Source organism: Sphaerodactylus townsendi, linkage group LG11 (genome assembly GCF_021028975.2).
Source record: "Sphaerodactylus townsendi isolate TG3544 linkage group LG11, MPM_Stown_v2.3, whole genome shotgun sequence".
NCBI classification, from domain to species: Eukaryota; Metazoa; Chordata; class Lepidosauria; order Squamata; family Sphaerodactylidae; genus Sphaerodactylus; species Sphaerodactylus townsendi.
The window spans coordinates 68313731-68327120 of NC_059435.1; the positions used below are offsets into that span (position 1 = coordinate 68313731).

The 13390-nt window shown below is 43.6% G+C and overlaps 1 protein-coding gene across 3 annotated transcripts in view; it reads right to left on the minus strand.

Moving 5' to 3' along the window:
- RBM33 (RNA binding motif protein 33) overlaps window positions 1-13390 on the minus strand; it is an 86240-nt gene that overhangs the window by 3719 nt on the left and 69131 nt on the right. For 2 of the 3 annotated variants that reach the window (XM_048510302.1, XM_048510301.1), the window contains exon 18: window positions 24-112. In XM_048510302.1, the coding sequence (XP_048366259.1) occupies window positions 24-112 (89 nt within the window). Of the gene's footprint in view, window positions 1-23; window positions 113-4217; window positions 6984-7974; window positions 8013-13390 lie in introns of those variants that run through there. The other variant, XM_048510303.1, reaches the window with a different exon arrangement.

Genomic DNA, 13390 nt, shown 5'->3' on the forward strand with positions numbered 1-13390 from the left:
AGGATAAGCGTATATTATATTACCTGTGAAACTTCTGTTGAAATTTTAAAGCGTCAGCAGGTTCTTTAAATTTTGCAATGGCCTTTCGCTGTTCAGGAAGCATCTGTAAACTCTGTGGAAGACAAAAATATATGCAAGTTGCTTACACTTTGTTCAAGAGCAAAGTTTATTTCACAACCCTCCCACCCCCAAGAACAATTGGATCACCGGAGGAAAAAAATTAGAACTTTGGGGATCATTGTACACAGGAGGGATGGAAGGAACTTGCTGTCTCTACTGTAAGATACTGTTGAAGATGGATGCCGCTACAGCAGGCCTGTATAACTTGCAACCCACCAAGCAAAAGGAAGCTCACCAGCTTTGCCCTGGGATTGAGCGATCCTTTGAGAGAGGCTTATGTTAACCCAAGTGATCAGATCATACAAAGTCACAAGCACCCAGGGAATCAAGGCTCTGGAGAGGGCTCAACGGAGTAAGCCGTCCCAGAAGTCCAACTCCTTCATTGCCCTGTAGAGCAAAAAGCCAGGGAGCAGGTGTGTCTCATCTATCTGTGACCTGCCTTCAATCCTGCAGCAGCACAAGAGGAAACATGACCTTCCAGCCCAGGAGGATCCAAAGCAGCAGCAGCGGCAGCACAAGAGGTCCTGACACAGGGCAACTCCTTGCTTGTTTGTTGCCCTGAGTAGCTGCGTGGGTGATAACTCGGAAGACTGCGATGCACCTTAAAGGTAAAGGTAGTCCCCTGAGCAAGCACCAGGTCATTGCTGGCCCATGGATTGGTATCACTTCCTGACATTTACTAGGCAGACTATGCTTACAGGGTGGTTCGCTACTGTCTTCCCCAGTCTCTAAACATTACTTCCAGCAAGCTGGGTACTCATTTTACCAATGCTGGAAGGATGGAAGGCTGAGTCGACCCTGAGCCAGCTACCTGAAACTGACTTCTGTCTGGATTGAACTCTGGTCGTTAGCAGAGCTCCAACTTACCACTTACTACTCTGGACTACAGGGCACCTTCGGCCAAAGCCAAACACCAGTGAGAACCTTTGCCTACGTGTACGAACTTGTGCATGAATACGAGGGGATGTCTCATTCACCAGGTTCTCATGTGGAAGGATGCTTACAAGAAGCACAATCCTTTGGAATGGGGGTCCATTAACAAGTTTGTAAGTTTTGCTCAGGGCTGGATTCTAAAGATTTCAAATTGTTTTTGCAGAACAAATCCATCCTTAATCAAAGCTTTGCTATATTCTGGAGGAAAAGTTACATGTTTGGAGAAGAGTTAGGGTAGATCCAAGTCTGCCCTGACGTAAATGGCCCAGGCCAGGGGTCTGCAACCTGCGACTCTCCAGATGTTCATGAACTACAATTCCCATCAGCCCCTGTCAGCATGGGCCATTGGCCATGCTGGCAGGGGCTGCTGGGAATTGTAGTTCATGAACATCTGGAGAGCCACAGGTTGCAGACCCCTGGCCCAGGCTAACCCAAACTCCTCAGATATCAGAACTAAACAGCGTCATCCCTGGTGATGGGTGACCACCAAGGACATCCAGGGTTGCTGGGCAGAGGTCAGCAAAGGCCAACCCCCTCTGCTTAACCTCATGAGGTCACCGTAAGTTGGCAGCGACTTCATGACAGTTTCTACTCATGTCACCATCCCTCTCCCTAACATGCTACTTTTTCATTACGTATAAATTATATCCTGCTAGCTTGCTCCGCAGGAAGAACTGGCTCCCAAGGATGTGAATCCCAAGGATGATTCCAGTAATAAATAAAAAAAATGTACATATGGCATTATAATTAAAAAACAAAAGTTCTGTGGACAGAAGACAAACTAGGTTTCTAATGTTACAAAGACAGTAAAACCTTCACATACCTGTACTTAGTTTGTACGCTCAGACAGTATCTAAGGTTCTGTGATTAATAATTAAATAAATAAAACTACACAGATATGCCAGTGCATCTCAACCCACAAATGTCTGTATTCAGATGAAGAGAGAAATATGAATGCTCATATGGATTCCTCCCTACTGGGCAGCCAGTAGATGGGGAACAGGCAAGGAACAGAAACAAAGACACAGTAATAAGGATTCCAGGCTGCCTGGAGCACTCTGCTTCAGTACCTTTGCATTACAATTGATCCTCCATGGGGTTGGGTCAACTACTCCGGAATCTTGCTCTCCATTCAACATTGGGCATAGGCCTCCTGCAGGAGTTTGCTAATTTTGCCATTGGAGTAATTTTATCTCATTAAAAACTTCAGATATTTTCAATGGACTCTTTTCTGATCTCTGTCTACCCACCAACCCATTACTCCTCTACAACAATTGGATTGCAATGTCCCAGAAAACACACACACAAAACAGCTGTAGCTTCAACATGCTCCCCATCTTTGCAATTAGTGATAAACATCATTTTTCTAGATGAACAGACAGGGAAATCATTTTGTTTACATGCTGTAGCATTTGCCCTTCCTTAGATTTTCCCCCCTAGTTTGCTGAATAGTAGTTGAGACCAGAAACTAAGCAGGGTCAGCCTTGGTTAGTATTTGAATGGGAGGCCACCAATTGCAGCACAGAGAAAAGCGATGGCAAGCTACCTCTGAACATCTCTTGCCTTGAATATGCCCATAAGAGGTCATTATAAGTTGTTTGTTATTTACAGTGAGTCACATTTAAATTGACAGCGATTTTGTGAGTTTGGTCTTTTTTGGTGTTGGCCACAGCTTTCCTGATGAGAGTGGTTAACACATTTTCATAAGATGCTAACTTTTGGTTGAAGTGGATATTAATATGTGTCATTTGTTTCTACCTCTTTGTTAGAGAAGTCAAAAACAATGCTGGCATGATGATGGGAATCGTCATCCATGAACATGTGGTGGACCAGAATTGGACAGACCTGGTTTAAATCATTCTTCTCTCCTGTTTATTCTCTTACAATAACCCCGTGGCACAGGTTAGGCCAGTGGTGGCGAACCTTTGGCACTCCAGATGTTGTGGACTACAATTCCCATCAGCCCCTGCCAGCATGGCCAGTTGGCAATGCTGGCAGGGGTTGATGGGAATTGTAGTCCATAACATCTGGAGTGCCAAAGGTTTGCCACCACGGGGTTAGGCTGACTTCAGTTGGCCCAAGGCTACCCCAGGAGTTTTCCATGGCATGAGCGTGGATTTGAACCAGAGTCTCACGGATCCTAGTCTGACACTCTAGCCCCTATTCCACACTGGCTCTCATCTTCACATCTTGTGGTTGGGCACCGTGTGAAATACACAGAACAGAATCCCAAGGCATTTTTCTGCTTCTACACAATATTTCCAGCAAGGAACACGAAACCTGCTACAAAACACTCAGGCTGACATAGCTTTTTTCCTTCCGGCAAAGGTTCTTCAGACTTGGCCCCAAATGTCATATTAGCAGTAGCTCTTGTGCTTTTAGAAGAAGTCCTAGCAGTACAGTTTTCATCTTCTTTTCCTTATTGGACTATTAGTGAAGCGAAGCTGTCCAGTAACCAGTTCATCATCATGTTAAAAGAGAAAACTCTTGGAACTTTTCCCTCCTTTGTATTTTTACTATGAGTATAATACATAAATCAAAGTGAAACTACACTTAATGGAAAAGAAGAAGCATTTGGATTTATATCTCACCTTTTTCTCCTGTAAGGAGATTCAAGGTGGCTTACAAGCTCCTTTCCCTTTCTCTCCCAACTAGAGACACCTTGTAAGGCAGGTCAGGCTGAGAGAGTTCTGAAAGAACTGTGACTAGCCCAAGGTCACCCAGCAGGAATGCAGGAGTGCGGAAACACATCTGGCTCACCAGATAAGCCTCTGCCACTCAGGTGGAGGAGTGGGGAATCAAACCCGGTTCTCCAGATTAGAATCCATCTGCTCTTAAACACTACACCACGCTGGTTCTCAAGTATGTAAAGGGTTTTCATCATTCACCCTTAAAACAGACCAATCTGAATGGTAAATGGATTAACTTGAATATATGAAGATGCCTTATACTGAATTACCCCAATGGTGCATCCAAGTCAGTATTGTCTACTCAGGCTGGCAGTGGCTTTCCAGGGTTAAGGGCAGAAATTTTCCTCCTCGCCTATGACCTGGTTCTTTTAACTGGAGATACCCAGGATGGAGCCTGGGACTTTCCACATGCCAACCAGATACTCTACTATGGAGCCACAGCCCCTCCCCCAAGGAATAGCAACCATGACCAGGTGAATTGACTTTTTTTATTGCAAAGAGCAAAATATGGACCATAAAGGAACAGAACAATTCTTTTTACAGAACTATTTTATGTAAAAATAACTGCATAAAGTTTATTTTCAAAATATTCTGTACAGAACATAAACTTTCTTAGTAGCACAATTAGTCATTGAGCATAATTTTAGCAGACTGCTCAGAAGTAATAAGGAACACTAACGCTAGACTAACAAAACTGCTGTTTTTCAATCCACTTTCTTTTAGTGACAGTGTCGTGCATAAGTCTTGGTTAAGCTCTGGGGCCAGCCGTGAATATTCTACTCATCCGTATATGGGTGGGTTTGCATGATTAGTTTAAGTGATAGCATACTGAAGCTTATTTCATTCCAATAATCAGTTGGGTCCCCTGAACAACTGTTAATTGCCACCAGTTTTAGAAACATTAAAAAAATTACGTTTTACATCAGCTTAGCGCTAGGTAATAACTGGGACAAGATGATGGTTTCATATATTCTAGCATTCAAGTGATGTCAGTAGAAATCAGCACTCTTATTGAGTGAATCCACTAAAACTATGTTTATTCATATACAGGGGAGTGGAAAGAGAACCCCCTGGAAATCTGGGTAATATGGGAAAATGCAAGACCATTGTCCACGTTCCTGGAAATTACAAAATTCTGAATATATATGTGGGCAGATCAGATGGTGCAGAGCAGGTCAGATGAATTAACATCATGGAATGGAAAAAGCAGGATTTTTTTGGCAGATTCTGCTCATTCTGCCAGGCCACCAGGTTGGAAATACTCAATTCCACCACTTGAAAATACACAGGCTACAGAATGGCTGGTCAGAGAAAGCTGGACGAAGCTGTATCAATCTCTCTCTGAGAAGCAGAAGGAAGTGAAGGGCAGAATGTTTGCAGCCGCTCTGAAGGACCACACAAGCCTCTCTCGGGCAGGCCGTGGAACCCACTTGACACAAATATTTTCAGCCAGTTCCAAGTGCTATTACTTAAACTAGCATGTATGCCCAAGTCTCTAGTTACACAGTAAATTTTCTACCACAACTGACACCTATTTCTTTTTGAACCCTTTTTGAAACCTCAGGAATGAGTACTAAAGTACATAGGGCTGGATTGCATGACTATCAGAACGGTACTGATAATCGTGGATCCTTCCTCTCCTTCCAGTAGTCCCATTTGACTCTGGGAGAGTTGATTCCCTGGTGTTACAATACCCATGTGATCTAACAGTGATACAGGTCAAAGGACTGAGGGGTTAAAGGGGAGAAGCAACTGCTCTTCCTGACTTTTCCATCAGTGATGATCTGCTGACAGGAGAGGGCGAAGGGGTCAATTTCTCTCCCTTCCCTCTCCCAACAACAGACTTTCTCCATCTGCGTGGTGGCTACTTCAGGTGGCTCCCAGAACTGAACCTGGGAATTAAGTTTGGTGAGAGGAGATGGAGCTGCTGAGGGGGAGGAGAGTGTGAGGAACACCACAAGGATCCAACCTACATGCAACAACTTCTTTGCAAACAGTTCATGAACAAGTTTATGAAATGCAGATTTGGATTCCAGAAAATTTGGACACGTTTTTCATTGAAATCCAAATCATGGAAATCGCCTGCAAGAAATCCTCTGGGCAAAGAAGCTATGAGCCAGATCATATATATCATAATAAAAATGTTTAAACCCAGAATGCTTCAATATCAAGATGTTTTAAGTGTATTGGTATGTGAAGTCTAGTGGACGGTGTCTCAACTTTTTAAATATTTTGCAGTGTTCCCATTTCTGCATTTAACAAAAATGGGCAAGGAAAATTTCACCATCATATATGAATACAGGAGTCAGTCAATGAAGGCTTCCAAAGCTTGGCAGGAAACCTGACGGTTACACCATTCTCAACTATTTTTCCATCCCGAGTACAGAACAAGCTGAACACTACTGGCTCCCAACTCTAAAATACTCTCTCTTGATTTTAGAAAGCCTTTCCTAGGCCTTCTCTTTTAATGTCTTAGACTTGTCCGAACCAGCCTGGCTGGAGGTTTCTGCGTGACCCCTCAAAAAAGAAAGAAGGCTTTGGAAAAGTGAACTCAAACACCAGATTTTTTTTTTTGGGGGGGGGGGGAAGTAAACTAAGCACATCTGCAACCCTTAAACTTTTAATGGTGGCACATTTTAAACTTAAATACACAAAGCTGTACCGTGCAGCACAACCGCTGTACAGGGATGTTAAATTCTAACTCCCAGAATGTAGGTATGGACAAGATAGTGGCTAAGAATATGAGCGCTCCTCGGCTCCAGCTCTTTGCCACGTGGCTCTGCCCAGCTTTTATGATGAACCCTCTCAAAAGCCTCCCATGTTCTCCCATCATCAGCTTTAACTAAATACTCTGTAAAGCTAGATCTAGTCATTGTATACAGGAAATATTTACAAAAAACCCCCCCTGTTTGGTTTAAACACCCCCCCAACAAAAGACCCCAACTCAGCTGAGATTTCTTCTCTCACCAAACAGGCCACTAAATTACAAATAATTTCTTCAACTTTCTGAACAGCAAAGCAAATTTCCATGTCCGTTAAAGTCAACACGGGGGAACAGAGGCCACAGGACAGGGCCGCTCCCCCTCCGCAGCATGCAGCGACTCCTCCTCTGCCACTGGTGCTCTCCCTCTCCTGAACCTTCTTCGGCCCTGCTGCTAATAACTGATGCTCACAAGCAAGTTAGGTGTCTCTCTCTGAACTACTGCCGAGCTTTCTCCCAATGCTGTCGCCTCCAGCCTCCTGTGAGAGCCAATCGGAAGAAAAAGAAGAAGCAGCCGTGTTTAGCTACAGCACCACTTGTCAGGGCGACATTCCTTAAAACGATGACTATACCACGTTAATCATTATGATAAGGATTAAGCTAGCAAATCCACCTTCCCATGGAAATATAGAAAATGGAGTGAGAAAGGAGGCCGTGATTTGCAGCCAATGTCAAGAGCGCTCTGGCTCAAGGCCATTGGCAAGCAGTCCATGACTTGTGCAAAGGTTTTGAAAATCTTACCTCTGGGACCCTGAAAGTCAAGGCTCCCAATGGCACCAAACACAAATCAAATCATATATGCGCTAGCACCGAAACACAGTGGCTAAGAAATGTGAATGAATCTGAATCAATATTCCCTTTAGGCACCTGTTTTGCACCTCAAACTAACTGAATTCTATGGTTTACAACGTAGTGGTGCTCTCTCAGATCTTTCTCAGAGCCCATCAAGTGTTTTTAAGAAGTGGGTGGGGCATGGCAGGGCTCTGGCCCAGCAGGGTTTCTGAATGGCCAGTGGAGATCTGATTGGCTGTGGAGCACAATGCTTCAGCAGCTGCTGCCAACACTATTAGCCCCTCCTCCCCGGCACCTGGGCTTCTGGGTTTTGTGTAGAGTTCACTTCGTGGTCAGCTCCAACTCTTGTGGCAGCCATTCTACGGCTGTGTCCCTCACCCTGTGTCCAATTTACAATAGTGCCTATATGCTCAAAAAGGGTTGGGGATCCCTGTCTTAGAAGGGAGTATTATTCTAGTGTGCAACATGTGTTACCTATGTATTCTTCTTACAAACTGAAAAAAATTCCACTGCCTTTTCAAGGAACCCTGTCTAGCTGGGAGCAAGCAAAATAAAATGGAAAACCAGTTCCTGTATGACTAAAGCTGTCTTTCATGTGGCAAGGAAATGCAGAGAAAAATATTTAAATTAAGAAACTTCATCTCCTTATTACATATGATTATGAGCCTAATAACTTACGTTACCAGCTTCTGCTTTTGGGAGTCCAAGTACAGGTGCTAGGAAAACATATAAAATGGAGATAAGTCTGCATGCATATCTTATTTTCAATGAGCAAGTTCAACTTTCCCTTCGCCTAAAAGAAACTTCAAAATCAAACAATGACCATACTACTCACTTTTTTTATTGCTCTTTGAATACGTACATGACTTCTGAATAGCAATCTGTACTTTCTAGAACTATGCACTTGAAATTGCTCCATGCAAAGATGGATTTCAATCACATAGAAACTGAGAGAATCTCTCCAAAGTGCTCTTTAGCATACGGGATCTTCATCTATAGGAGTTTGGGTATACTTTGTTTATGAAGGCTTCTCTACACACTGGATGTCTTGGACCCTCACTGGCAAGATCACACAAAGAGCTGGCAATGCAATTCCTGTGAAACTTGCGAAGGGAAAAATCAGGTGAAAAGACAACATGCCTGAAGCTGAATTAGACAGCAACAAGGAGTAAAAATGAAAAGATGCAGAGCATTATAGCAGCTCAAATGTCTTTGGGAACAGGCATATTCATTCAGTTTCCCTATTCTAGAGCCACCAAGGCCCCTTCCACACATGCAGAATAATGCACTTTCAATCCACTTTCACAATTGTTTGAAGGAGATTTTGCTATTCTGCACAGTAAAATCCAGCTGCAAAGTGCATTGAACGTGGATTGAAAGTGCATAATCCTGCATATGCAGAAGGGACCAAAAAGAATCTTTTAAAGTTCATAGTTGTAAAATGTGATGCTAATTTAAAAATATAAATAACTTCTTTTTTAAAAAACTGGATATACTTGGAGCTTAATCCATTAATTCTAAGAATACGGTCTGCATTAGTTGTCAATATTGAGGAAGAACAAATTGTAAGAGGGAGAGATTAGGCAACATATTCTTATACTTAATGGTATTCTTCTGCAGAAACCAGCTTGTGAAATACCTTTAGCTGGATGGTGTAGTGTAGCTGTTAAGTGCGGCAGACTCGAATCTGGAGAATCGAGTCTGATTCCCCACTCCTCCACATGAAGCCTGCCAGATGACCTTGGGCCAGTTATAATTCTCTCAGAACTCTCTCAGCCCCACCTACCTAACAAGGTGCCTGTTGTGAGAAAGGGGAAAGGAAAGGCCACTTTGAGACTCCTTATGGTACAGAATGACCACTGGAAACTTATGGTGAAGGGTCCTTCTGCTCGGAGCTTAGGAGGACATCTCTTGGGTGAATTCTGCCACTTTCCCAGGGAGGCAGGGACAAGAATTCTTCTCCTTCCTGCTTCTTATGGGGATTTACTCTCTCAGTTCTGGAAGCGCATAACTTGGAAAAACTATGAAGAATTCACTTAACATTTATAATGCAGAACACATAACTTAGAAGAAAGAATCAACAAGATTTCAGCAACAAAGTAGAAAGAACAGGAAGGAATGAACTATCTACAGTTGCCTGTTAATAACAATGACATGGGAGGGCAAGATGTCCTCCTGTGCTCAGAGGAGAAGAACCCTTCACTGAAAGTTTCCAATGGTCATTCTCCCCCTGTGCCGCAGGACATATTTTGGGATCTCCCATAGCAGTGTCCCTATTTGTTGGGTGGGTCATCATTGTCTGACTCTTGCACATGCTGAAGGATTATTCTTCCAAATGCTAAAGACATTGATTTTGTAATGCCTTGTGAATGCTGACACCAATGACCAAGCTGCCATCTTGCAAATCTCTTCTAGAGAGATGTTCTTGGTCACAGCTGCATTGGTCACTGTGCTTTGGATGGAGTGAGCCTTAATGCCTGCAGGAGTTTCACATTTTTGTGCTCAATATACCTTTGTGATGCAGTTCTCAAGGCACCTACTAATGGTGGTGTTGGATATTTTGCAGCCCCTGTTTGGAGGGGGAAACTGAAATAGACAAGAGTTTCTGATGGAATGGGTCCTGATGATGCACCTCAAGGGTATGCCACTAAATTCCCTTCAGATGTTTTGGCTGAGGACAGAAGGAAGGTAGGCAGATTTCTTGGTACTGATGGAAAGTGGAGTCCATTTTGGGAATGAAGGCTGGATCAGTTCTTAGCATGACCTTGTCCTTGTGAAAGACACACAATGACAGCCACTAGGAAGATCGCCTTCATCCTTAAGAATTTAAGAAGGATGTCACTGATGGGCTTGAAGAGATGTTTAGTGATTACATTCAAGACAGTGTTGAACTTCCAGGGGGGAAACCTGCAGAGTTGAGGAGAATCCTTGGTTGCAGCTCCATTTAAGGATCAAATGATATGTGGACGTCTTGTTGTTCTCCATCCTTCTACTTGGGGAACGACTGTGGAAATGGCCATGATTTGTCTTTTTAGGGATGCAGAGCAGAGACCAGTTCAAATACCATCCTGTAGGAAATCCAGAAGAGCTGTTACTATCAGTTGTAAAGGATCTACTTTCTCCCACACCACCTTATGAAGGCCTTTCAAGCTGAATTGCAAATTTGGTTGGTGGAGGTTTTCCTGGTCGCTAACATGGTATTCACAACTTCTTGGCTACAACCAGAGTTCAGAAAGTGACTCCATTCAACCTCCGTGCAGTCAAATGTAACCGTTCTGGCCCTGGATGACAAATAGGATCCGAGTGCAGAAGAAGTTGGATCGGAAGAGTCACTGACAGCTGTCATAGGATGCAAAACCACAGCCGACACAGCCAGAATGGGGCTATCATGATGATTTTCTGGGTTTTTGTTCCCTGATCCTATTTAGTACCAAAACCAGGGGGAAGGCATACATCAGACCCTCTGTTCAGGAGGAGGTTAGGTGGTGCACTGGCTCTGCTGCAGAATGGTAATAACATGTGAAGAAGCGATTTACTTGATAATTCTTTGAGGAGGCAAACAAGTCCAGCAGAGGTAGTCCCATCTACAATGAGATCATTAGGAACACCTCCTGTTTCAGGTGCCCTTTGCCCTCTTGGATAATCTGTCATTTTAGCTAATCAGCCTGGATACTGGTGACCCCTCTGATATGTTCTGCAGAGACTGATTGTAGATTTCTCCCTGCCCATGTCAACACCTAGTATGCTTCCTTGTGTAGGGTTGAAGATCCTGAGCCCCCTGTTTGTTTATGTAAGCGTTGGCCACTATATCATACCAAGACATGAACTCTGGTTATCCCTTCTTGGAAGCGAAATAGAGCCAGCTGGATCGCTCTCAATTCCAGCAAACTGATGGATAATTTGGATTTTGCCTCTTAACCATTTGCCCTGTACTGGAATGTTATTCAGTGTTGTGTAGGCTGGTGCCTGTGATGATTTGAAAACATAACTGAATCAGTGTTGTTCCTTGTCTTGGTTCACCAAGCCAGACTCTTCTTGCCTGGGGGCTATGATGGAGAAATTCTCCCTCCTGGAGATTTGAAAGCAAAAGGGATGAATCAGTTGTTGTAATTTCTTCAAATGAAGTCTTCCTCATTGGATCACATCCATGTTTGAAATAAGTACAGATTTATAGTGGAATTGGAAGAGATTAGAGTAAAGACAGACAAGAGGATGTCTGCTGTCCCTTTGGTGGGAAAAGAACTGAGAAAGAAGGGGTGGAGCTTCACAGGAAGCAGAAGAAATCTTGTTCCTGCCCCTCTAGCAAAGATGTCCTCTGGCTCAGAGGGAGAAAAGCAGGGAACAAAAACCAACTCTTCTTCCTTTGTAGAGGCATTCCACTGGGGGGGGGGGGGAATATTCTGCAAAACCAAGCTCTGTATTCATACCGCAATAACGTTAGCTATCTTTGCTACCCTCCCTTGGAGCACTGGTGCAAAGGACTGCAGCCTATATAGTGGTTTGAATATAGGTGGCTAATGTTAACAAATAAGCATTTTGTCAAAGGCTTTCACGGCCAGAATCAGCTGTGGCTGGCATCTTCAGAGGATCCTCTGAAGATGCCAGCCACAGATGCAGGCGAAACGTCAGGAGAGAATGCTGCTAGAACACGGCCATACAGCCCGGAAACCACACAGCACCCAAATAAGAATTTGTTAACAAATAACAAATAAGCATAAGGAGCGCATCTCTCTCTGAGCCAGCATATCACCACAAAACCTACTACGATGCCAGCACTACACGTCACTTATACCAAAGCTAATATTTAGGGTTTAGGATGCCAATGGACTCAGTGTGTTTAGAATGAGAAGCTGTGAGCTGGGGGCATGAAATTACAAATCACACCATCTTTCCACCCATTGAGAGCCAAGCCTCAACTGCCTGCCCTGAACTATCTGGATTTATCAGATCTCTATATTATACAGTGAACTGCATCAACCACAAAATTCCACAAGACGACTCCTAAAAGATTTTTGCTGTGTTTTTTTAATTTGTCTGGCATGCAAACAGAACTGTGTGTTCTAGCATTAGGAAAATCTCAGAACCCAGGAAAAAGATGCCAAAAATAATACAACAGGGAAATTAGCCATGCTTCTGATCACCCTCCCGCCCCCAAAATGTGTCACCTTTCGGGAAGTCCAGAAGGCAGTAAAGAGATCAGAAGAACACAACTTCAAAAGTTTTTACCCAAAAAACACTGTGCTGGGTACAGAGCAAGATTTTCTCAGCAAGAGATGAGAAGCCACTGGCGGATGGCGGAAAGCAGCCTGTTCCTGTGAACACATAGGGAACAGGCTGGGAGCAGTCAAATAACCATTTATTAACCAACTGCCTGATCACCTCTGCCAAACAGCATGTAAATCGAACTGGCAAGTGTTCAAGCATCTCTAAATACCAGTGCTCTGGAACATCTTCCCAGAGCCTATGCTTTCTGTCTTCTACAGTCTCAAAATAACAGAACCGCCTCATTCTGGTCAAACTGTCTGCTGTAAAGGAAGACCATTACCGCTTTCCAAATATCAACCCCATACCAGTGAACAGAAAGCAGGTGCAGGGTAGAAATGTTCCTGCAGTATAAAAAAAAATCTAGGTGCTTGCAGGTTGCTTCAGCCACAGGCATATCCACAGCCTCTACTAGCAAAATTTCTTTCCAGTTGAGCAATGGGGCCATTGGTGAGAGAAACTTTAAGCAATGTCTTAATAGTGCCCAAACCATGACTTTTGGATTGTCAGGGTACAATTTCCTCAGTTCTTTCTGGAGCTTTTGAAACTGCTTGTCATCATATGCTTGAATCAAGACTAAGAAGATTGCACTCATGGAGCTTGAGGATCTGGGGAACATTCAACAAGTGTTTGAAGGGCCTAGTTGTGCACTTGCCTGCATCCAAGGCTCTGACCCCAGATGAGGCCACTGCTAAACTAAACGGACTTTTGGACTGATCTAGCAAAGCTACTATGTCTTTACTGGTGTCTGTTAAACAATTTGGCCATCTCTGACATTTCCAACCACATTCCCTAAACTTCCTTTGAAATACTGCTATCATTCCTGAAGACC